The sequence below is a fragment of the Camellia sinensis genome, unplaced genomic scaffold (genome assembly GCF_055761805.1).
Source record: "Camellia sinensis isolate YWXY unplaced genomic scaffold, ASM5576180v1 Unanchor1, whole genome shotgun sequence".
NCBI lineage: Eukaryota > Viridiplantae > Streptophyta > Magnoliopsida > Ericales > Theaceae > Camellia > Camellia sinensis.
The window spans coordinates 26525001-26551037 of record NW_028128987.1 but is presented as its reverse complement, the minus strand read 5'-3'; the positions used below and the strand labels follow the sequence as shown (position 1 = coordinate 26551037).

Sequence of the window (26037 nt, the reverse complement as noted above, 5' to 3'; positions counted from 1 at the left end):
ATTAATTGAATAAAAAATAATTGAAAAAAAATTATTTGGAAAAAAAATTAATTAAAAAAATAATTGAAACAAAAAATTGTTAGTTAAATTTTTAAATTTCTATTTAAAAACTAACGTTGTGTTTGGTTAGAAGATTTTAGGAGGGGTTTGGAAAAGAAAAAAAGAAAAGTTAGGTGAAATATCTCATATTTCACCTAATTTCACACATTTTTTCTTTTTTTTTTTTAATTTTTTTTTAAATTCTCCAACTAAACACAATAGAAACAAGAGATTTGGAAATTGGGGATTGGAGCGTAGCAAGCACGAGTAAACATGAAGCGTGGGCATGGCATCCGCTCAGACAATAGACGCATTGTAACAGACAGCTGTTATTTTATTGTGTGTGACTACACCGTCTCTGATTTCCAGCGACTTTCCTCTCTCTCTAAACACCAAACCAAAACCCCTTTTTTTGGTTTTATCTATCTTTTCTTTGTAACGCCTCTCTCACTCACTCACACACACAGGATTGTAGGGTTTTAATCTTTTTATTCTCTCTCTCGCTCTCTCTATCTCTATCTATCTTTCTCTTTCGACCTCCAAACAAACAATTGGAAGAAACAGAAAGAAGATAAAGTCACGATTTCCATCTTTTCGCTCTCTTAATTTCTAAAACCCTAGAAGATGAAAACACTCGATTGAGCTGAAAAGCCGCCTTATTTGCAGCAGAGAGCTGGGAATCTGTGGAGGAATGGCTCAATTTTGGCACTGGAAGTTATCGAAGCAGTTGAGACAACTTCACTGAAGTAGGTAAAACCTATTATTTCTCATCTCTTACACAACAACGCCTTCACTATAATCTCATTATTTGTTTGCTCTGAAAACTCTACCTTTGAATTGAAATTGAAATTGAAATTGAAATTGGGTTTAGGGTTTCATTTTCGGAGGAAAAAAAAAGAAAAAAAGAGTGTGGGCCTGAATTTGTTGTTGATTTGATGTTTGTATGTTGTAGTTGGGAGAGGAAAGGGGTAACAAAGTCATGGAAGGAGACGAGCGTGAATTAATATTGGCATGTGTAATTTCCGGGACCCTTTTCTCTCTCTTGGGTTCAGCTTCTTTTTCTCTACTCTGGGCAGTAAATTGGCGGCCGTGGCGGATTTATAGGTGATTATCATCATGTCCCATTACTATTTTGCATATTTTATGGACCATGTGTTCACTCACTTATGCCTCCATTTTTTACTAGTTTCTAAATTGCAAGTATAGTGCATTTTTATTTTTCTCGCATAATCTTGAATGCTTTGTTGAAGATGTCTGTGTTGAGATTCTGTTAATTTATGTTGATACTCTAATCTTCATGTTTCTGTCTGCCTTGATCCCAATTGCTAGGAACACCTTGGGGAAGAGAAATGTGTAATGGCATCCGCAAAATATGTATATAGGAAACAAGGGGAATGCTTTGGAATTGAATAGGCTTATTTTGAATATGATTGCAGCAATTAGGGGAGCACAAAATATGCATATAGGAAACGGAGAAAAATGCTTTGGAATAGAATATGCTTATTTTGAATAGATGGCAGCAATTAGGGGAGCTTGGCACAATGTATAGTTAGCTGTTTGAATGTTTTGAAAACCAGTACCAACACTTTTTTAGGGATTTCTATAAAAAATAAATATGATAGACTTGTGAGCATTGTTGTCAAATCATGAATCATTTTGCTAACTATTGAATCATGAATGGTATTGAATCGTGAATCTTAATTTATAATTTGATATATGTATATACTTATATTACACACAATGTTTAAAATGAATTTAATATTAATATTACTAGATTGTAAATATGTATATACATGTAAAACCATGTATATCAATGTAATTAATTGATCTCTTATTCTATTTGGAGAAAACGACGCTCCTTCATACATTATGTAAACAAATCTAGATTACAATAAATCGTAAGATTCACTCAATTTAAGATTCAATAGCATGAATCAAATCGCTTTGGTTGAAACTTGTATCAAATTGTATGAATTGTAAGATTCTAACAACCATGCATGTGAAAAGACAAATGAGCAAAATATGAAATTTTTAACGGTCATCCATGTGAGAGGTTAGAAATGTTTCCTTAGTAGCAAATGTGAGTTCTTCTTCTTCATACATCATTAAGAAATTTGAAGATTCAAGTGTCTAAATTGGGAATGGGTGTTTAACACATATCCCGCTCCCTTACCCTTCTCATACCTGGTGGACACAAGTGTTTTGGGGGAAATAAAAGAGTTCATGTAACACAGAGGTAGAAAGATATGCTAACAAGCATTAGAAAATCATAAACACTAAAAATCGGGGACCTAAGATGGCAAAACCAATTTTATGATCCAATTATGAAAGAAAATGGAGAGGAACATTTATCCATCTTATGAACAATAATAAGGCAACAATATTACTTTTTTTTTTAATTTTTTATGATCGGAGTGTTTAGGCTAGCTTACGCATACTTCAACTAATCTCGAGACCCACACAAAGCACCTCCTCCACGTGGATTAGGAAAATCTCTGGCAAAGCCCGTGAGTGTGGCCTTAAGGAGTTGATAGCACCTAATAGGAGTTGAACCTGAGATCTGGAGGGAGCACACCCCAAAGTCCCAAGATGCACCCTTTAGGCCAACCTTTGGGGTTGCAACAATGTTACGTTTTCAAGCAGTACAAAATGATATTTTCTACTTGTGTTACATGGATTCTTCTAATTCCCTCAGAGTACTTGTGTTTGTTGAGCATAACAAGGGTAAGGGTGCAGGATATGTGTAGGATATGTGTTCGACACTAGTATCCAATTCAAACACTTGAATTTTCGAATTTGTTAATGATGTATGAAGAAGAAGAAACTCACATTTGCAAGTAAGGAAATATTTTCTAGCCTCTCACATGGACGAGAGGTAAAAATTTCATATTTTTCTTAAATCGTATTTAATTTTAAGTAAATTTGACATAATTTTAACATTTTATCTTAAAATATCATATAATATGAAATATGTGTCCATGAGGCATTCCTGGACTATCCAAATTTTGGATACATATCCTAATATCTTAGGTTTTAAGTTTATGAAAGTCTGACGCTTGGACTTGCACCTGCACCCGCACCCGATACTTGTACTCGAGTCCATGGAACATAGATTTACGTACCTTTGGCTGATTTATTATTTTATTCTTGCATTTGGTTGATTAGTGGTTGAAATTGTTCAAGGATCATCATGACAACACTTTTTCTAGCATTGAAATATGATTTTTTTTTTCTTTTTTCTTTTTTGAATATGATAATGGTGTAATATTTCTATCAAATACAGCTGTGATGACAGCGTAATTTGTGCTACTTCTGGTTTGTGGTTTTATTTTTATTGCTTGACTACATTCTTCTTCTTCTTCCACATGCCCCCACTTAGCTTTTCAATAACAATTACAAACGAAGGACACCGTATGGAAGGTTTGAATATGTCTAATGCATTGTCCCTTATGAGACATGTTTTTTTCAGACACTTTTCAACACATGTGGGACACTCATCCAAACGTGTCCTATTATTTTTTAATATTGTTAGATCTAGACACTCTTCGAACACTTAGAGAACAGACTTGTCCATCACTTGGACACACATGAAATTAATTATAAGTTTGAACAAAATAACCTAGGGTGACAAGATAAAATAAAACTAATGTAGATTTACAAAAACTAGTATTATGTTACATTTTTTGTTATTATCTTTGAATGATATATTTATATATATGATATATAATGAATACATAAAACTATGTGTTTTGTGTGTATCCTCCACATGCCATGCCTTGCATTTTTTGAAAATTATGTCGGTGTGTCCATGTTGCGTCTGTGTTGTATTGCCCTGTCCTTGTCAGTGTTTGTGTCCGTGTCTGTGCTTCTTAGATTGTTCCCGTTCAAAATTCTAATAAAAGATTCAACCTATGCAAAATTCTTATGGTCTAACCAAAAATAAAAGTGTCCTTGTTTATTGCAACTTATGGAGGAGGGTGCTTTTGATTTTCCATTTTTTTCTTTTGGGAGTGAATGTCAAGTGTTTGGTACTACTTATTAGTGAAAAATAACTTAACTAAACGCCCCTGCGGGGCGGGGGGGGGGGGACTGACTATTGGAAAGTTGAGGAATCCTTTTAAGTTTATGATTTTAGACAATGAAGTACTGACACTTCAAAATAAGTGTTGTAGCCGTGTCAGACACGAGGACACAGCGGGGACACACCACATGGCGTGTCCCTTTATTTAATATATATATGTTTCAGGGGACACGGCAGGGACACTTTGGTGACACGCCATGGTAGATTTGGATGTTGAATGTTTGTTCCTTTTTGCTTAGATTTAAATACTTAATAAATCATTCATAAAGAAGATATAAATGATAAATATTAATTTGAAAGTGGTTTTTTTAAATAAAATATTGAATTAGTTTTAGTTTTTGTTAATTTTGATTGTATGTCAATGTAATAGTAATCTACATAGCAAATAAAAATACATATGAAAAAATATTTTGTTGCCGTGTCCAAGTCGTGTCTGTGCCCCTATATATTTGAAATCACCGTGTCCCGTGTCTATGTCTGTGTCTGTGTTTGTGCTTCTTAGATTTTAGATTACAAACTCTTAGCATTTGAATAGTTGCAACTAAGAGGGTCAATGCCAATCAAGTGTATAGCCCATAAAAAAAATCATAAACTAGTACAACACCTCAATTGCTAGAAAAAGCTGATTGAAGAAGAATATGACTAGAGAACAATATAAAATATGTTGTTTAGTACCCCTAAATATTTTTGCTGGAAGATTTACACGTTTTTTGTAATCATTGTTGCTTACTCCATATTAGGTTGGTTCAATCTTTTTAATCTCTCACTAAATTCTTATATTTGTAAAGAGAGTTTTGGATGGATTATTTGATGAATTTGTGTTGAAAATTGATCAAAATTTGTCTTCTACATGCTATTTATTTATATTTTTTATGGTCTACTAGTAATTTGAAAGTTGCTTTTGATGGATTCTATACAATAAAAAAGTCGAATTGACGATAACTAGTTGAACAATCCATTGAGTAAAATTTAAAGAGACTCTACTGGTTGGCCACCCTCATGGTAATATCCTTCTTTGTCCCAACTCCCATATGCCTGCATCTTTGGAGGAGCTTGTAAAATCTCATAGAAGTTTTCTGTCATTTTTCATTTTGTATTATATTCTTGATTTTCATTTTTTGTGTGCATGGAATGGTTAATTTGTTGTTTCTGGAGCAACTGTAACTGGTTTGTTTATTACTCTTAAATAACAGTTTGTCACACTTACTGTGTCCTCCTTAGCCTGTAGTTTGTTTCAATTATGGTAATAAGGCTATTGATCATGCCATTTTATATTTTTTCAGTTGGATCTTTGCTCGAAAATGGCCAAATTTCTTACAAGGACCTCATTTGGGAATACTATGTGGTTTCTTGTCTCTGTTTGCATGGATGATTGTTATTTCTCCAATCGTGGTACTCATTGTTTGGGGAAGCTGGTTAATTTTAATACTTGGACGAGATATAATTGGTCTGGCTGTGATAATGGCTGGAACTGCTCTTCTTTTGGCATTCTATTCTATTATGCTATGGTGGAGGACACAATGGCAAAGCTCAAGTATGCACTCACTCAAGTTATTGATTATTTTTTTTGAATAAATTACATTTGTCTTTGATACGATTATTTAGACTTATTATTTTCAACCAGGGTTTAAAAATTAAAAATCAGAATTCCATCATGATATACTTATCTTACTAGTTTGGCAAGTTTCATATTGGAACTTTCTTTCCACAGTAAGGCTTTCTAGAGTTTAAGTGGTCCATGTTACTGAAGTTTCTCTCCCTTCTTCTATTTCAAGGTCTTTTTCTTCTCATGTTTTAATGGTAGATGTGGGACCTGTATTAAAGTTGAAATGACCATTAAATTAATGGATCCTTTCTCATCTTTTCAATTTGAATAATCTCCTTTACATTTGTTTACTCTTTTGGATTTCTAAACCCCTTTTGTGTGTGTGTGTGTATTTGTAGAGTTCCTTGTCTTCCAATTTGGTTGTTACTTCTCTTTTAAGGGGTTTGGATTGAGGAGCCAATATGGCCCCAAAAGGTTAAGGCTTTTGTGTGGTCAAGTGTTTAGTCCCATGAAATATTTTAGGTCTGTTGTTGTGATTAACGCTTGAGTAAATCATAGGGTCATCTACTAATCGATTGCTGGACTCTCTTCTTAATTAATGTGTATGGTTACCATAGATTTATGCAGCAACTCACATAAAAAAGCAGGTTGAAACTTTTCCTGGATATTCTCTGGTAATCTAGGGCAATTAGGTAAAGGGGGCATTATCAAGATCTCATCAACCACTAAAGTAAATAGAAATGGAGGTAGATGAAAGTATCTCTTGCCTTTCCATTAACAACAATCGTGAAGCTAGAAGAAGTTGGACACCCATGCATCCACTTCTTAAGACTTTCATGAAATGACCACTTCTTCACAATCGTGAGGTTGCAAATGAGTATTTTTGAGCTCTATACTCCACCTCATTGGCTATCAATGGCACATCTAAAATGTTACGACCCTCAATAAAAACTCTCCTATTAATAGAATTAGTATCTCTCAAGACTGCTTTCAATCTCATAGACAAACTTTAACCGATATTTTATAAAACGATGTAACCAAGCTAATAGATCTAGAATTCCCAATTTTCATGGAATTCTTCTTGTAAGGGACCAAACAAATCAAGGAAATATTAGTGCAAACATTGATAATTCCATTCACAAAAAATTCCATGAAACTTTTATCAAGTCACCTTTTACCACCTTGCAACAATCTTGGAACATACCTCCCAAGGGAAAAAATTAGAGGCTAAGATCTGCATGTGTAGAAGGGCAGAAATTAAGGCACTAACTTTATCACTAAAGTCGCAATTTAGGCGAATAAGTATCATTAAATGAAATGAGTCAAAATCCAAAGGAAATGGGTCAACCAGAAGATTAAACCAGATCTAACCCGCTTGGGCCAAATGGGCCAAGAGTAACAAGTATCCAAGAGAACTTGCTGAGGTACTACATGCCGCGGCCCAGTTGTTGAGGCAAACCCCACCTCAGCGCTGCCATCCTATCAAAAGATTATTGCAGCACCGCCATTGACACTAGTTGAGGGGAAGGGAGTCGAGGCAACTTTAACCTCCGCAACTACCTTATGAGGCGCAGCTCCCTAAGGTGATAGCAGCCTTTGAGGGAGACTGGCTCCATACAAAATGATACATAGATGCTTGGCGTTAATTGTAGGCCGTAAGGGATTAGCAACCTAGGGCTGATAGTAGGCCCAAAGCATGTATAGCTTGGCACTCATAGCAGGCCCCAACGCTTATTGGTTGGTGTCGATAGCAGGCGCCGAAGATACTGATATACTGTGGCGACCCATCGATGATGAAAGCAGGGTAGCCCGAAAGTAAGAGTCTCTCTTTCCATTTATCCAAGTCAAGGACCTGCCTTGGTTGCATTGACAGGAGCAAGGAAGCCCCCTTGGGCTTGGTACGAGGCACAACCCTTGCTGTGGCCCGTGCCCTGAGAAGCTAGGGAGTTTGTGGTTGCACTGACAGGAGCAAGGAAGCCCCCTTGGGCTTGGTACGAGGCACAACCCTTGTTGTGGCCCGTGCCCTAGGTAGCTGGGGAGTTTGTGGTTAGGTGGCTAAAAGTGGATAAGTCGCTAAGGTAGACGCAAGCATGACCAATAGCAGGTCATAAGTCTTAAGAGTGCATGTTTTGGGAAATTGAACTGAGAAAGCGGGTGCCATAGCGAGTACCATTGCAGAGAGTGCCATCGAAGTAGGTGCACCTCCAGCGGTTTGTACCAAAACGACACTTGTTGAGATTCGCACCAAAAAAGGTACATGTTGAAACTTGTGCCAAACAAATAGTAAAGTAGCACTTGCTGGGGCTTTGTGCCAAATAGATAGTACATGTCAAGGGACGTGCGTCTACCAAGGTCTGATGGTTTAGGATAGAATATCCTGCGACACATGTCGCTGCACTATTTGGTTACTTGGTATATTCAAGTATCAAGCAAAATCCTATAAATAGGACCCATTTTCCAAAGCTCAAAAAGAATGTATAGGGGTTTTGAGGGGATATGCTCTGCCCATTTGCACTGCCATATTCTTTCCTTGAATCACTTGCTCCACTCTCACCCCGCTACTCACTCTCCAACCTTCCTAGATTATTGACCCATTAACATAGCTTTGCCTCTCTAAGTGATATTATTATTACTGTTTATTTTGGACCCCCTACAACATGAAAGGGTATGAGAGAAAGTGAAAAGATTAGAGAATGGCCACAAATAAATAGATAACAGGCAGACGCCATAGTAAAACCATTTGGTCCCAGAGATTTCTTCCTTTCACAATAAAAAACAATCTTTTTAACTTTCAACCCTTCAAGCAGTCTCTCAAGCCAGGAGGCCTTCTAGGTACAGTTTACTTTATGCTATTCATGTATGTTCATTATAGTTGTCCTGTTATGGTCTTTGATGGGCTTGGGACAGATTTGGGGAGGGATGTCGGGAAATGAATGGCTCTCAAAACTTGTCTTGTTACAATTCCTATCAATGCTATGACACGTCCATCCTGCATTTTAAAGGTTTATTTTGTGTGTCTACAACACACTCATTGTGAAAAATGACACTTCTTCGCTTGATGATCACTTTTGTCAGACATGACAAAGAGTCATTGTTCTTATTCAAATGTGGAAATTTATAGTACCCTTAAACTATAACTAAGCTAATGGGCATAGTATACTATGCTTGTTGTCAATGAGGGTGTATTGTGTGTGAAATATAATATTTTATTTGTTTTAATCTTAGTTGGATGAAGCAGGTGTAGAGGCGGGAGTAGGGGTAGGGAGCATGTATATGTTGTGTATATTAATATATAAATATATTCTAATAATTTTTTTTTTCTTCGTACGTGTTGAAATATGAATAAATATTAGGCTTGATGTCAAGTACAAATTTTGTTTGTTAAGTGTTTCACAAGAAGCTTAATACTAATGACGTAATTCACAGAAAAGGGGCAGATTGTTACTTGTTTTGACAATGGTGTGTTATGTAAGGAGAGCATGGATCATCTTTTCTTACAATGTCCCTATGCTTTTTCTTTATGGTGGAGATTTTTTTATTTGGCGGTGGTTGGGTTATTCTATTCTGTTGTGAGCATATGCGTTGTATTGATTTTCGAGGTTTTGGATCAAATGGCAAGGCACAAGTTCTTTGAAGTTGTGTGGTTTGTGCGGTTCTTTGGGTCTTGTGGCTTGAAAGGAATGCCAGCAATTTTGCAAGGAAAAGAAGAAGATATTGAAAGCATTTGGGAAAGGATTTGTTTTTTGACCTCTTTTTGGGCGCTAGTGGGTCCTTGCTTCTAAAGGGGTACTTTTTTTAAATTTAAAATTTCTAGGGATTGGAGAGCCATTTGTAGAATGTGAACATGTATTTTCCTTCTCTTTTTTTTCCCTTTTATCTCGATGGACTTCTTGTCTCCCTCCTTTTGTACTTGACCATTTTTCTTTTTATTTTATTCATAATATTCATTCTTGTTGATAGAATTTTTATTTATTTATTTATGTAAATAGAAAGTACTAGAATAAGTTTGAGTTATTTTTCTTTTGTTTATTGGAGATTTGTACATTTGAGAGGTTTTATCTCATTTAGGAGAGAATTTCTTCATTGATGGGAGCAAATTTCTTACTTAGGACTGTGGAATTTAGTTTTTTGAGTGAGAAACATCATCCAAGTAAAAATTTCTTGCTACTAAAGTTTTTTTTATGACCAAGTGTCCGAACCAACTTTCGCTCACCTTGGCTAATTCTAGGACCCATGCAAAGAGACCCCTCCACATAGATCAAGCAAATCTCAGGCAGAGTCCGCGAGCGTGGCCCCAAGGAGTTGATAGCACCTAGTGAGAGTTGAACATGAGACCTGGAGGGAGCACACCCCCAAGCCGTAAGCTGCACCCACTAGGCCAACCCCTGGGGTTTCCTACTACTACTAAGGTTTTAATGGTGGAGTGGTGCTCTTTTCCTCAAAAAATTCCTTTTGCATAATCCTAATGTGGTTGACAGTTTCCATCTTTGTTTGCACAACAGTCTTGAATAAGATTTTGAGGTTGGGTCAACTTACATTGCTTGGAGGGTTTTTTTTTTTTTTTTTCCTCATTATTGCGGTAATGTTTTTTAAGTAGTTGTGCCCTCATGTGTAATATTTTGTATCAGCTTTTTGGTAAGATTAGACTATGTTGTCATGGTGCCTTCATGGTTGAAAGCACGATGAATGCTGCTGTTGTTCTTGATTTTTGGAATTGTGGTTGATTTTGAAGGAAAGATGTCAAGGTATTATTTGGGGTACATGTGATGGAATTGGAAGTAGTTGAGGCCTCTAGGTTATAGAATTTGTAGTTACTTGGTGTTCATGGGTCTGATCAAAAAAATAAAAATAAAAATTTAAATTTGGTGTTCATGGGTACCTTGTTGAGGGGATGGATTGTTAAGGACTTCCAGATTTTGGTTTTCTCTTCCTTGTGGCTTTTGGTCATGTCATTCTTTTTTCCTGATATTAGTGGTGTGTTTGTACAGGTTTGTAAGACAAAGTTAGCCCATAAGTCACAACTTTTACATGGATCACTCTTTAATATTATTTCGTCTCCCAAAAGGAATCCCCTTTGTTGATCCAACATTTATAGGAATGAGGTCTACTTCTAATTTTCATGGAATAAAGATATCAAGATCAAATCCGATCAGTTAAGGACCTGCACTAAATTCGTAGACAAATTCAAGTTGCATTCCAATGTGTGACATCTGAAAGATTGACTTTTAGGTTTTGTGGATGAGAAACTATTTGAAAGTGAAGAAATAGAGAAGAAAAAGGGAGTTGTGTGTCCTTAGTAGTTCTAGTAACGTTTATCTAAGATTGCTGTTTATCTATCAGGCGTAAAAAAATAATTCAAGCTTCAGTTACAAAATTTTCTTTCTTTTCCCACCAAAATTACATTGTTTCTAATGATACTGTAGTGTAGGGCGATATGCACCTACTGTGTCTACGATTTATAATTTCAAGGAGAAACCGTGATATGCCAATTTGATGCAGCCATTTCTTTCTCCTAGATTTGGGCCAGATGTGTTTTTTTTTACCTCTACGCAAACAGAGTTGAAAAATCTGGGTACCTTCTGTGTGTACTATTTTCTTTAGTTTTGTGCTTGCCAAATGGAGAAGGATTTGGGTGCTGAACCCCAATTAGTAGAACTAATTGTTGTTTAGTGAGATGTTTATGGACACAAGAAATTGATTGAAAAGGAAATTGAACCAGGGACTAATCTATGATTCCCAGTTCCGTAAGTTTGGAGCCTACCATGGTAGAACTCTTTAATATCACAGCAGAATTTCTAGCTAGGCCCCAATAGTTAGCATGATATATTTTGACGTAAGTTGATTAATTTGAACAGTGGTGTGACTTTCCAAACAAAACTGTGAAGGGGAAAATTTGTGGTTGTTTTGTTGGATTTTTGGGGTCTATTTGACAGTCTTTTAAAATTTATGGTTTTTGAAAATGAAAAGCTAATATAGGAAATGCATTTCACATAATGTTCATGAAAATATTTCTTGGCAAAGGGCTGATTGAAGTTTGACTTGATTTAGTTGTCCACTTTACTTATTTACTCTCTAGTCTCTACAGTCGTATTGGACTCTCTATTGTTGTATTAGAACTCTGCTTGAGCTTTTTCTTCAGCAAAATCTTGAGATGCAATTGGATTTCTCATGCTGTCACGTTCAATATGAGATGTTATTGTTAAATCCCCCCATATTTGACCTATTACTTATTTACTGGATCACTTCTCTAACAGGGGCTGTTGCTGTTCTTCTTCTTTTGGCTGTTGCCATGCTATGTGCATACGAACTCTGTGCGGTGTATGTTACAGCAGGTTCAAGTGCATCTGAGCGATATTCACCTTCCGGTTTCTTTTTTGGTGTATCAGCAATTGCCCTAGCGATAAACATGCTTTTTATTTGCAGAATGGTCTTTAATGGTAAGCCTTTGAAAATGCTTGTGTTAGTTAATTTTCTCATTAGACCCTTACTGCCTTGAATTAATTCAACAATTAACTAGCTTCCTTGATTCACCCAAAAAAGAAGGCTTTCTTGCTGATGCAAGGAATGGTTTAGTTAGGATCATAGTTATTATTGTTATTTTCCCTTTTTTTATTTTATAATTATTCTTACTGTTCCATTTTAAACAGGAAATGGTTTAGATGTAGATGAATATGTGCGAAAGGCATACAAATTTGCATATTCTGATTGTATTGAAGTGGGTCCTTTGTCTTGCTTGCCTGAACCGCCTGATCCCAACGAGTTATACCCTCGACAATCTAGAAGGCAAGTCATTCTTTCTTGCTTTTAAATTTATAGTTTATTTCATAATATGTTTAACTTCTTTCATGATTTTTATTTCATAATATGAGGATTTTCTAGCTTGTTTGCTGCTATGGATTTATCTTACATGCTTTCTTCCTCCCTCCCTTTTCTTTTATTCTTATAAATTATGATTTTAGATGGTCATATCCCCTCGTCGAATTGTTGTGCAATTAATGTTATGCTTCTATTAGAGTCAAGAACTTAATTTCACTGTCTCCACATGTTTCTTAACGTAGTTTGTATTTGTAGGGCTTCGCATCTTGGGCTTCTCTACCTTGGATCGCTTGCTGTGCTTCTTGTTTATTCCATCTTATATGGTCTGACTGCAAAGGAAGAGCATTGGCTGGGGGCAATTACATCTGCTGCTGTTATAATTCTTGGTATGTCATTATGCACTTCTATCTATATAACTAATCATGCTGCTGTCTGGAAATTTTATTGCTAATTCCTTCACTTGGTTATGGTGATTTGTTCTTTCAGATTGGAACATGGGGGCATGCTTATATGGATTTCAGCTTCTTCAGAGTCGCGTTGCAGCACTTTTTGTTGCTGGCACATCACGAGTCTTTCTGATTTGCTTTGGAGTTCATTATTGGTTTGTTTCTTACTGTTAACATTTTATTTTACCTTTCAACCATTATTGCGTGGTTCTGTTTGCAGTTGTTTTGCTACTATTGGTCTCATTCCTCCCCCCTCCCTCATTACAGGTACATTGGACACTGTGTTAGTTATGCAGTTGTAGCGTCTGTGCTTTTAGGGGCTGCTGTTTCCCGTCATTTATCAGTCACAAACCCTTTAGCTGCGAGGAGAGATGCCTTGAAGAGTACAGTGATTCGCCTGAGGGAGGGGTTCCGTAGGAAAGAACAGAACGGTTCGTCTAGCTCTTCTGAAGGTTGTGGTTCAAGTGTGAAACGCAGCAGTAGTGCTGAGGTTGGTCACCTCAGTAATGATGCAGCACATTGCACAGGTGATGTGAACAGCTGGAATAATGTGGAGGGGATTAATAGTGATAAAAGCATAGATAGTGGCAGGCCGAGTTTGGTATTACATAGTAGTTCCTCTCGGTCAGTTGTTCAAGAGACTGAAACAGGAACATCCTATGTTGATAAGAATTTTGAACACAACCGTTCTCTTGTGGTTTGTTCTAGTAGTGGTCTTGAGAGTCAAGGCTGTGAATCGAGTGAATCAACTTCAGCAAATCAACAAGTGCTAGATTTAAATTTAGCTCTTGTATTCCAAGAAAAGTTGAATGATCCGAGGCTTACATCTATGTTAAAAAAGAGAGCAAGACAAGGGGATCAAGAACTGGCTAGCTTGTTGCAGGATAAAGGACTAGATCCTAATTTTGCTATGATGTTGAGGGAGAAGGGATTGGATCCAACTATCCTGGCACTGCTGCAGAGAAGTAGTTTGGATGCAGATAGAGATCATCGTGACAATACTGATATAACTATCATTGACTCAAATAGTGTTGATAATGCTTTGCCCAATCAAATTTCTTTGTCTGAGGAACTTAGGCTTCATGGGCTTGAAAAATGGCTTCAGTTTTCCAGACTGGTTTTGCACCACATAGCAGGCACTCCAGAGCGAGCATGGGTTCTCTTCAGTTTCATGTTCATCATCGAAACAGTCATTGTGGCCATTTTCCCCCCAAAGACCGTTGAACTTATAAATGCTGTACACCAGCAGGTAAGGAGGGCCTTTTTCCTGTGTATGTGTCTGTCTGTCTCGTAGTGTCGGGAGCAATTTATAGTCTTCATTGACTACGTTGGTGTCAATGAATTTTGGTATTAAGATGTTCTACATATTTATTAATTATTATTTTTTGTTTTTGTTTTTGTTTTTGTTTTTGCTGCAGTTTGAATTTGGCTTTGCAGTGTTGCTTCTATCTCCTGTTGTCTGTTCTATCATGGCTTTCCTTCGGTCGCTTCAAGCTGAAGAAATGGTTATGACTTCAAAACCGCGCAAGGTACTTATAATCAGTTGGCTTGATGGGATAGGAATTTAAATTGCTTTTGCCAATATCAGTCTGTTGTCACTGGCTTGATTATCCATTATGGAGGTGACATTTCAATTATGTGTCGGCAAAATGTTGATTTCAGTTTTATTTTTTTTTGGTTTGTGGTAGTCCTTGAAGTTGTATTTGAATTCTAATTATTCGCTTTTTGAACTTTTATTATCTCAAGTTTGATGGTTACATTTTGTCCTTGTAGTGTCTTGTCTGTTGGAATGATTTTTTTCATAAAGGACTACCATGGGATGTGGTTTTATTGTTTACCGTGTTCTGAATTATCTCTTGTTCCTCCACCGTAGATTTTTTGGTGGAAGAACCGAGGTATATAAAAGGTCTAAACATAATGGTGCCAGGAAGGTTTACTTGCATTTTTTCTGTGTATGTCATTTTGTTTCATTTTTATGGTTTGTTTTTAATTTTCCTGTTGTCTTCTTCCCTGGTTCCTGTACCTCACACTTTTGCACAAATTAGTGTTATTTGGTTGCATTACATGTTTCTATTTCTGTTTATAATAAAAAAGAAATGTGTTTTTTGGTTGGGTGCATGGGCTCTATGTCACCCCCAATATGAGGAGGAATGATATATGTGTAGCTAGTCCTTGGAGTTGTCTCGACATCTCCTAGATAGACTAGGCACATGAACCATCAAATACTTTAGATAGGCCCCACTAATGCGCTCAGTGCATTAGTTGCATGCCAATGCACCAAGTGGATAATTCAAAGCACCGAGAATCCCAAGGTGTGGCCCAGAGCATCACTTGGCCATGCTGAGGCACTTCTACATGTTTCGATTAGATCACTCACAGTTTTTTTCTATAGGTGATCTAATCATAGTTAGAACTGCAACTTACCCTTTGGTGACATCTTTTTTTCTTCAACACCTACTATACTATATATCTAGGCACTATCATAAACCTTTTTCCAAATCTATAAAAACCATATGTAGATCCTTCATTTTCTTCTTTTTTTTTTTTTCCCCTTCTATTAATCTTAAATAGATTGCTTTCATAGTTGATCTACCGAGTGTAAACCCAAACTGATTCTCTGACACCGTTGTTATAACCGTTAAGCGATATTCTTTCCCACAATTTCACTGTATGACTCATTAGCTTAATATCTCTATAGTTGTTGCAATTTGGATATTTTCTTTATTTTTTTATGTAGGTACTAAATAATTTTATTCTACTCTTAGGCATTTTCCTAGTCATTAGAATCTTGTTAAAGTATTTTGTTAACCAAGATACCCCGCCTTACCTAAGCATTTCCAAGACTCAATAGTAATCAATTTGGTCCTAATGCCTTTAACTGATTTCGTCTTCTTCAGTGCAAATTTCACCTCAAACTTATTTAGTCGATGATAGGACTTATATTCTCTAGTTCCATCAACACTATCAAATTCCTTTCCTTGTAAGTTTCTTAAATGTTTTTCATTTAACAATTTTTTGGAATAACTTTTTCTACCTTTTCCTCAATCTCCTCATCTTTCATTAAGAAGAAAAGAAAATGCTATCATCTGCGAACTTTTTTCTTTCAATTAAGGGGCTATGTAAATCTTATTCTATGAATATAAGGAATTTTATTTTTGAATGAGATAGTTCAAATGGTTGATGGAGGGGTGTGGGATTCCTGGTGTTGTACCCATGTCATTTGAGAAATTTTGGATGCAGTCATTTGATTTAAGGTACAATTTGTTTGATGGTGGAAAGAGGAGGTACTCTTCAAGGATTCAAAATCATTTCCATTCCCTAAACCAAGGATGTTTGGACCTTGGCCATCCTATTCTTCATTTCTTCTTTTTTTGCTTTGTTGGTGCTGCAAATGGGGTCCTTCTCTTTCCTCCCTTTGCAACAGACTACTTGTCCTTAACTTCCTCATCTATAAAGTCGTTCCTTATCAGAAAACAAATACCAAGCGGAGGAGGTTCTCTCTCTTGAAACCTTTCCACCGTCTACGTACATAGTTTTCATGGTTGATTTTTCCGACTAGAAAAACCTCATTAATTTATTCGGACCATCTGTTGTGCAAGCTTGGAGAAAGGAGGAGACCTGTAGTTAACAGCTTAACATCAATTACCTATGTGAAAAATAGCGTTATTGATAAGGTATGGTATACTGATATCATCAAGAACTGTGAAACAAAAATCATAAAATTTTGTTAAAAATGGTTGATGTCTAGTTTCTTGTTGGATCTACCTTTTCTTTTTTCTTTCTTTCTTCCTTTTTCTTGATGTAATCTTATTGTACTCGTGATATTTTAAAAACCATTTACTGCAAAGTACATGCATTCAACATGTTCTTGTCTATGCTTTGTAGATTTTCCAGTTCTTCTACATCTATGAAATATGCAATGATATTGATTTTGGGTATGTAAACTAAACTTTCCATGTTTTTTCAGTATGGTTTTGTTGCTTGGCTGCTGAGCACTTGTGTCAGTCTGCTGCTTTCATTCTTGAGGTATGACCCTGGATATGTTTGAAACTTTGAATATTATATTTTCATTCCCATACATGTGTTCTTACACTTCTACTCTTGTTTTGTTTAGAACACAAATTATGGTGCATGGGGAATGATTTAAACATTTCATGCCCTTCCCTTTCTGTGTTTGACTTTCTTTTTCAAGTTGTTACTGTGAGATCTTTAAATTTATTCAATACTGTTTATTCTTTTGAAATTGGGTCGGATGCGGTCTTGTGAGGTATGTTTTTAAAGTAACATGCTGGACTTACGCTTTTCCTTGTTCTCAAATGAACGGTGCATTACTGACTGCTGTGTGCGTATTTGGGTGAATAGGGAACTCATGGTTGACTACTGCATCCACTGCTAGATCAGATTGATTTGATTTTTTGTTTTTTGTTATTTATTATTTTTGTCGTAAAGTTGGAATGGCAGTTGATTTCCAGCTTTTCTTTTCTTCATGCTTTATGGCTCACATGATGGACTAGTCATGTGTTGCCGACACATGCCACTTTTGCTTTTGTTTTTCTAATTTTTGTCCTTAAAGAAGTTTGGCAATTGTGATGATAATTTCCATGAACGGTGAAAGGGCTATCCTGATAAGATTTGCTTGAAATTCTATATGGATATTTTGGTTTCTATCTGAATGATTTATTGTTTTAATTATTTTTTAGATATATACCTGTGTTGATAAATATTTATGTTTATACTAAGATTATTTGGTGTTGAACAATATCTTTGATAAATATATAATATTTGTAGTGAAAAATCCGAAACTAACGAAGAACTTACTGGTACTGGTACGTACATTACCAATGGAAATCTGGTTTGTTGGCCAGTATGGCATTCAAACTGTGGATTTCTACCTTTTGAACAAGCTGAAATTAGAGCCTAAGAAGCCTCAGTTAATAAAATGTTAGTTTCTACTTTCTGGGAATGAATTTTATGGTGTATTACCATGCTAATTCTTCTTGAATCCTGCTTTTGGTATAATATTTTTGTTCTGGTACAGTTGGAAATGTCTCTAGTCAATCTCATCTCTCTAAGTTGTTATCATAGCTTGGGTGTTTGTAGAACTTATTTTTATTGCCAATTGGATATTTCTGTTGGCCTGAATGACCCCTTGCAGCCATATACCATCAGTCAACCTAATGCAGTTTAGTTATTAATGTTCTCGGCTTTCTGATATTAGTTAACAGGTGTGATTTATTTACTAAATACCAATATTTATTAAATCACAACTCAGTCTGATCTTCTGCCAAAGAAATTCATGCGAGCATTTTTTTCTTTTTTGATATCATAATGCATGAATATAATTTGATATTTCTTTCTCTACATATTTATGTATTGTTGAGGCAGTGGTTTCAACTTGTTTTTCATTGTGCAGCAAGTCATCGCTGCTTCTTGGATTGTCTTTGACTGTCCCTCTCATGGTGGCATGTTTGTCTGTTGCTATTCCTATATGGATTCGTAATGGCTACCAGTTTTGGGTTTCAAGAGTTGATGGTGCAGGTCATGGAGGAAATCATCGATTGCTGGGACTAAAGCAGGTTTGTTCTGTACCTCATCTTCTTTCCTCTTGTCACCGGTCAATTTTTATGAAGCAGCCTTGATGTGGGACTCTTACAAAGATAATTCTGTTATTGATTTAGGAGTCTTCTAAATAATGTTGCTGTACTTTTAATTTATTTGGACTTCTAGTGGTTTTAAGGATTGAGGCTAAGTTCAATTAGGTAAAACTATGTTGGGTGGGTAGAGTTTTAGAGGGTATCTGTAAATTATTAATGAATTTAGTTTCAGAAGATGAATGAAAGTTGATTTAACATTTGGAAGAGCTTTGGCTCTCCGCATTTGTATTATCCTACTTTCCTACTTTTTCTCTTCTAAGCATCTCTATTTCTCCCCTCCTATTATTCTCGATTTCTCTACCTATATTGTCTATTCTTCTACTCATTTCTATCAGACCATCTCAATTCTTCTGTATCTAATCTTTTCATTTATCTATATTCTCTTTCTACTATCTTATTTCTTTGGTTGCAGTCTCTTTTTTCTCAAATCATTTTCATCTATATATATAATAGAATGAATCAACAAATTTTGTTGACCCACTGTGTTTGATCGACATCTCATGAGCAAGGTTCTAAAAAGTTGTGTCACGCAATAGTTGTGGCTATTACGCAACAGTTTCAGCAGATGACGCAACACGTCACACCCGCTTTAGCTGTGTAATGGAAAATCAACTATGTAATGGCTGTTATAGTAGTTGTGATGGCTGTAACGCACTTCAACTATCTGTTTTGCATAAAAACATATTCCAAAGCAATTATTGGCATACCTCTTGGTTGATTCTGACCTCCCATGTGTTAAACACAGTTTGACCTTGACATCCCATTTGTTAAACACAGCTTGACCTTCAAAGAGTCTTTCTTGCTCAGATCTAGAAGATTTAGCTCTCCAATCTACAGATCTACTTCATGATGTTTAACCACAATTCAATCATTGCAAATAAGGTAAAATTTCCCTAATTTATAGCGACGAAATTATGAATCTTAAATTTTTATGAGGTAAGAGAGGATGACATGGAGAGGGTGTTGGCTGACTTACCAGGGGCTTCCATGGGGATTATTTTGCATGAGATGAGAGAAAAAGAGTGAGATGGATAAGAGGGAGAGGATGTTGACACTGGTGGTGGTATTCCATGGGGATTTTTTGGTGGTATTCCATGGGGATTTTTTGGTGGTATTCCATGGGGATTTTTTGTTTGAGTCAGAAAGAGAGAGAGAGAGAGAGAGAGAGTAAAAGGGATTAGTCAGAGAGTGCCGCATTCCATCCATGGGGAAAGAGAATCCGTAAGCCTTGGACTGTGAAACCTACTAATCTCCACTTTGGTGGAGACGGAAGAGACAAAGGCTTCAAATTTTTATTTATTCATTATTCTTAGTTTTTAAAAGCTTAAAGTTTATATTACAATTTATGAATTTTATACACATTATAAAGCATCAAACCAGCCAAACAGCCCAATGGCCCAAAACCTTGCTTTAACCCAATTTTTTTTTTTTTGGATGTGGAAAGATATTCGATTAAAGATAGCAAATAATTTATTTATTTACTAAATGTAAATTTATTTTCAATTTTTGTGCTTTTAATAATTCTCCATGTAACTTTTAAATGTAAATACTGTTTAATTAGTTGTAAGATGTATATTCAAGTTATGATATATTTACTATTCTAAATATATCTTGTATGCATTTATATGTATAATTGATGGTTGATTTGTTTATATATAGAGATTGGATTATGGCTAAGAATCAAACAAAATTCATCAAGAACCATTTTAAACATCATTAAATATTATTTTGAAATAAAAACATGTTTATCATTAAGCTTTCCCCAAGTTGTGCGAAAAAAAATAAATTCACTGCTTTGGTTGTCGCAACCATTGTGTTACGTTTTTTACACCCTACAACCGTGTTATCACCACTACAACCGTATATACAAACTACCACATAACCATGGTAAGTCAAATATACATAAATAATAGAATTCCTACCTCAAATAGAGAGGAGGAGAAGAAAAATCCCAAAATCGACTATGTCGAAAACGGGATCAGTCTCGATCAAAATAAAGCTCTTGACGCTCTTTATATTTTGTATCAAAGGAGCAAGGTTAAACTTTAACTCTAACTATGGTGGATCGAAGGTTTTGTAGAGTTTGGGTAAAGATTTTAGAGAGAGAAGAGAGAGAGAGTGAAAAGTAAGGAAAGAGAGGGTGCATGGGTCTATATATAGTACAAGGGCAAAAAGTGAGTTTGAACCCACAAATCTAACTTAAAATGACAGCTTTCATGTGCTGAATTCAAACAAACCGCTCAAGCGACCAAAACTGCGCTCAAGCGGTGAATGAAGAAGGCTTGCTGGCTGTCAGACTTCTGAAGAACAGACCGCTTGAGCAACCAAAGTTGTGCTCGAGCGAAGAATTCAAGCTTGTAGTAACTCAGGTCACTGATGAGTAGACTGCTTGAGGGGCCAAATGTGTGCTCTAGTGAAGAATCAAGGCTCGCAGTATCTCAAGTTTCAGAAACTTAAGAGCTACCTAGACCTAAAGACCGCTCAAGCGACCAAAGTTGTACTCGAGTGAACTGTGCTGATGGCCCAGACACTCAAACTACAAAAGGACATAGCTCTCTCGTCTGAACTCTGTTTTGGGTAAATCAAGTGACTACAATAAAGCCCCGACAATAAGCTACCCAAAGGTTCTAGTTTCACTACAGGATGATACACCAATCAATGTTCTAAGATCAATTAAAAGGATTCCAACTATAAAATAAAGGAATTAAATGCGTTTTCATTGACTTAAAGAGTACAGGGGTTACAAACTCACCATCACTTCCACAACTGTCAACATTATCATGAATTTTTAACTTGCTTGTTTGTTACTAGCTTGTTAAAGTAACTTCCTTATCGGGGGATCTTCTCTAGATTTATTTATTTATTTATTTAAATATGGTTTAGTTTTATTTATAGAGCAGTTATTGTAAACAATGTTTGTGGTAAATATTGTTTTTTGCCACTTGCGAATTTGGCTTGATCACCTAAAGCTGCATATTTGTATCATTCATTTTTTTCCCCTTATGTTTTTTTGGTTGGGCATAGTTGTATTGTTTTTAGTGCAATTTTTTTTATTCCTAAGCACTTTCGGTAATGAGATTAATTGTCCAATGGAATTTTTGTTCTTTGGGACCAAGTCTTTTTCTTATTTCTTTAAATGTAAATGTCTTTTTTTGATCTTGGAGTTTTTGGCTTTGTTTCTGATTACTTTGTTACCTTGCATTGTCAGGGTGTTGTTCTTTTCATCTGCATGTCATTATTTGCTGGATCTGTTTTGGCTCTTGGTGCAATAGTATCTGCCAAGCCTTTAGATGATTTACGCTACAAGGGATGGACTGGTGAGCATGATAGCTTTACATCTCCGTATGCATCATCTGCGTACCTTGGCTGGGCAATGGCTTCCGCAATTGCTTTAGTAGTTACTGGTGTGCTGCCAATTGTATCCTGGTTCGCAACATACCGTTTCTCTCTATCTTCTGCTATATGTGTGGGCATATTTGCAGGTAAGTTTTCTATGTTTGCTTTCAGTTTAAGTCTCAACTCATTGACCATAACTTTGTCACTGCTTTGTTTTTATTTATTTAATTTAATTTAGTTCAATTTTAAAAATATATATATATATATATATTTGTATATTTAACCAACTAAAATTCTTTTTGGGTCTAGGTGGAAGCATTGTTTTGATGTAGTTTTTTTTCCCTGCTTGTTTTATGTAGTTGTCCTAGTGGCTTTCTGTGGTGCATCATACTGGGAGGTTGTGAGTTCTAGGGTTGACCAGGTTCCATTGGAAGCTGATTTTCTTGCTGCTTTACTTCCTTTAGTGTGCATTCCAGCATTGCTATGCCTTTGTTCTGGTTTGATTAAATGGTAAGTGAACAAGCATGGGTTCAGAAACGGAATGTCACATTTTAAATCTTGTACTTTTTTCTTTTTTTTTTTGTGTAATATTTTCTAAAAATTGGTACATCATTTGTGATAAAAACATGTTTATCTGATTAAATGTTCTATGGAAATTGTTCCCAGGAAAGATGACAATTGGAAACTTTCTCGAGGTGTTTATGTATTCATTATCATTGGTCTTCTTCTTCTGCTCGGTGCAATTTCAGCTGTTATCATTATTGTTAATCCTTGGACAGTGAGTAAAGCTTGCTATAGTGTCCTCATTTTATGTTAGTCTTTGGTTATGGTGCATGTGTCTAACTTGGCTTCTTATGTGATTGTGACAGATTGGGGCAGCCTTTCTTTTGGTTCTTCTTCTCATTGTTTTGGCTATTGGAGTTATCCACTACTGGGCTTCAAACAATTTTTATTTGACCAGGATGCAGATGTTCTTTGTTTGTTTCCTTGCTTTTCTTTTGGCTTTGGCAGCGTTTCTTGTTGGATGGTTTGAAGGTGAATAAAAGGACTCCATTTATTATATTTAGACTGTGCTTGACGTTTTTCATGGATGAGCAAACTTCATCTATTGAATTGCTGTCATTTATGTTAATAAATTTTTAGAGTACCACTTTACCATGCAACTATCATATTTGCTTTTACATTTCAGATAAACCTTTTGTTGGAGCATCTGTTGGTTACTTTTCATTTTTGTTTCTTCTGGCTGGAAGGGCGTTGAGTGTGAGTTAAACCTGACTATCATTAATCAAGTTTTGAATATTATTTTTGGTCCTCTAATAATATTATTAGGTCTTGAATTAGTTGATTGTTTATTCCAGTTGTTTTGCTTCATATTCATTGTGTGTTACAGAATGCTCCTTTTTTCTGCAGGTGCTTCTTTCACCTCCTATTGTAGTCTATTCTCCAAGGGTACTTCCCGTATATATTTATGATGCTCATGCAGATTGTGGGAAAAATGTCAGGTGTGTTGGGAATCTCTGATTTATCTTCATGGCTTCACATGTGCTAATTAGCATCAAGTCCATTGATGATAGAATCAATGAAGCTTTGGAATCGCATTGAATGTCCTATTTGAACATTTTGGCTTCACTCTTTATTATTTCTCATTTGTAAATTAATTTGTGAACAGTGCGGCATTCCTTGTGCTTTATGGGATTGCATTGGCAACCGAGGGTTGGGGTGTTGTTGCCAGTTTGAAAATTTATCCACCATTTGCTGGTGCTGCTGTATCAGCAATCACTCTTGTTACTGCTTTTGGGTTTGCTGTCTCTCGCCCATGCTTGACTCTTAAGGTTTGATTATCTATTATGGAGTATAGGTCTCATTGAGGAATTGTTGCTTCTACATGAATAAATCTTTCTTAAATAGTCCTTACCATCTTGGAACTGTTTTGAGTTTTGTCTTGAGTAAGACATTTCTTCAGCTTGGGAGTTATTCTAACCATCTGCTTTTTTTAACTCGATGCTCACTTTGTAACTAGATGATGGAAGATGCTGTTCACTTCCTCAGTAAGGAAACCACTGTTCAGGCAATTGCTAGATCTGCCACTAAGGTGCATTATGTTTTTTATGAACTAGATCTTTAATATTTCTTTGTGTTGTTCTGAATCTTTCCAACATTTACCATATAAATGAAGCATTTTGTCAAGTTTCAGCTTCATATATTTTGTGTTAACCCTAGGCTCTAAATATTCCATTATCAAGTCAATTCTGTCTAGTCTTTTTCTAACAGGGTGCAATATAATCTTGTTTTTATCATTGTATAAAAGGCCTATGCCAAAGGTTAGGTGTGTATCTAATCTTTCCCCTCCCAAACACACATTAATGTGTACTAAATGGGCAGCCTTTTTTTTTCATAAAAGGACTATGCTGTTTCTTATTCGGTATTGTTTTAATTTGTCATCTTTATTTGATTCCTTTTGTATTTATCTTTGATATAAGGCTTTTGACATATAAACAGATGCACATGCATGTACATGGTGATCTTCTATCTTGATCTGAATGTGGTAAAAGGTTCCTTAGTATTAAACTTGTTGTCCATTTGTGTTCCTAGAGTTGCTCACTTGCAATATGAAATAGAGAACTTGTTCCTAGAGTTCCTCACCTGGAATATGAAATAGAGAACTTGTTCTGCTACCTGTTTCTGAAACCTGAAAGTTTATTTTGGAATATGTGCACCTAGTTTATATTGAAATCAAGAAATTATCATACCAAGGAAAATAAATTAATAATCTATAAGTCAACTGTTCTTTTTCTTTCATTTTCAAATCTTTCATGAATAATTTTTATTAGTTGAAATTAGTAATCTAATAATAATGAAAGTGGGTAACTTCTGATAGTTTTGGTCCTTTTGGAACAAAATTTTAATTTCTTATTCTCATGTTTATCCAAAATTTTATTTGTCCTTTCGGTTAACATGCAAACTTTTTTGCACTTCATTCCTCTGTCCTTCCTGCAGCTTCTAGTTACTCCACTTGTGAACAGACATCGAGACTTCTGATTGTGCAAGTGGAACTCCTCTTTCTTCCACTAGAGTTGACTTGTTTATTTGAATTCTCTTGCGACAATGAAATTTGATATAGATGCTCTTTTTCTAAAGTTCAAAATGAGCTAAATTGTGGTTATCTTGAAATACTGTGCAATGACATTTTCTTTTACCAGTTTTTTGCCACACTAAATTGTATTGTTCCATGACATCTTTCTGGAGCAATTTTTTATCCTTGATGTCAATACTTTTGAGTCCCATTTTTTTAATGCAAGGGGCCCACTTGTTCAGTGGTTAAAATTGGTCCAATAATCTTAATGTTGTTGGTTTGAATATGAAAGCACCGACTTTATACATAATGATCAAAGTTTAGGTTTGTACCCAATCCACCCCTTCAGACTCCAATTAATGTGGACTAAATTGTGTGTGCTTTGTTTGTTAGGTAAGATTGGGACATTATGCAATTTGGCATGCTACATTCTTTGGCTGCCTCTAGCAATGCTACCTTTATTGATACTGTAATGGAATTTGTAGTTGATTTATTGGCAGTTGTGCAAGGCACAGGATGAAATAATTGTTTATCAAAATATTGTTTTGTAAATTCTAGTTGAATTATTTATATGTTTGTCTATGTGAAAATGCATATAAATTATTTTAAAAAAAATGATGCAATGTAGGAGCATAATCTTAGGATTATCGTGTGCTATAAAAATATATATGATAATTTTAGTTAAATTATTTATGTGTATGTGTGTGTACATATATGATATATGTAATATTATGTTAAAAAGTATGTTGCGATGTAGACAATATGAGAGAACAATCTAAGTCTGTCTTACCATGTTATAAAAGAGTAACTTAAATAAATTTATGACAATTACATACGATGTTAAATTATAACAGAATAAATTAAACACTCACTTTAATCGTAGAAATAATGTTCAAGTGTGAGAGATTAGTAACTTAAAATTAAAGAATATTTCTAATTATGTAATTGTACTTACTATTTATTTTGCAATTGAAGATACTTAGAAAATATAAGCTATACAAAAAATTATTTAAAAAGTGGAATAGAAAGTATGTCGTGATATATGC

The 26037-nt window shown here is 35.4% G+C and overlaps 1 protein-coding gene across 2 annotated transcripts in view; it reads left to right on the top strand.

Annotated features, from left to right (window-relative positions):
• The first annotated feature begins 382 nt into the window (after positions 1 to 382).
• LOC114291563 (calpain-type cysteine protease DEK1) overlaps positions 383 to 26037 on the top strand; it is a 42093-nt gene continuing 16438 nt past the window's right edge. The window contains exons 1-19 of one of the 2 annotated variants that reach the window (XM_082910781.1): positions 383 to 789; positions 992 to 1143; positions 5404 to 5654; positions 11921 to 12103; positions 12314 to 12449; positions 12738 to 12868; positions 12969 to 13083; positions 13196 to 14177; positions 14347 to 14457; positions 16896 to 16954; positions 18342 to 18504; positions 21791 to 22064; positions 22278 to 22428; positions 22585 to 22696; positions 22788 to 22953; positions 23108 to 23178; positions 23329 to 23420; positions 23588 to 23750; positions 23939 to 24010. In XM_082910781.1, coding sequence (XP_082766907.1) covers positions 1019 to 1143; positions 5404 to 5654; positions 11921 to 12103; positions 12314 to 12449; positions 12738 to 12868; positions 12969 to 13083; positions 13196 to 14177; positions 14347 to 14457; positions 16896 to 16954; positions 18342 to 18504; positions 21791 to 22064; positions 22278 to 22428; positions 22585 to 22696; positions 22788 to 22953; positions 23108 to 23178; positions 23329 to 23420; positions 23588 to 23750; positions 23939 to 24010 — 3357 coding nt within the window. In that variant the 5' untranslated portion in view covers positions 383 to 789; positions 992 to 1018. The remainder of the gene's footprint in view (positions 790 to 991; positions 1144 to 5403; positions 5655 to 11920; positions 12104 to 12313; positions 12450 to 12737; positions 12869 to 12968; positions 13084 to 13195; positions 14178 to 14346; positions 14458 to 16895; positions 16955 to 18341; positions 18505 to 21790; positions 22065 to 22277; positions 22429 to 22584; positions 22697 to 22787; positions 22954 to 23107; positions 23179 to 23328; positions 23421 to 23587; positions 23751 to 23938; positions 24011 to 26037) is intronic. The other variant, XM_082910782.1, reaches the window with a different exon arrangement.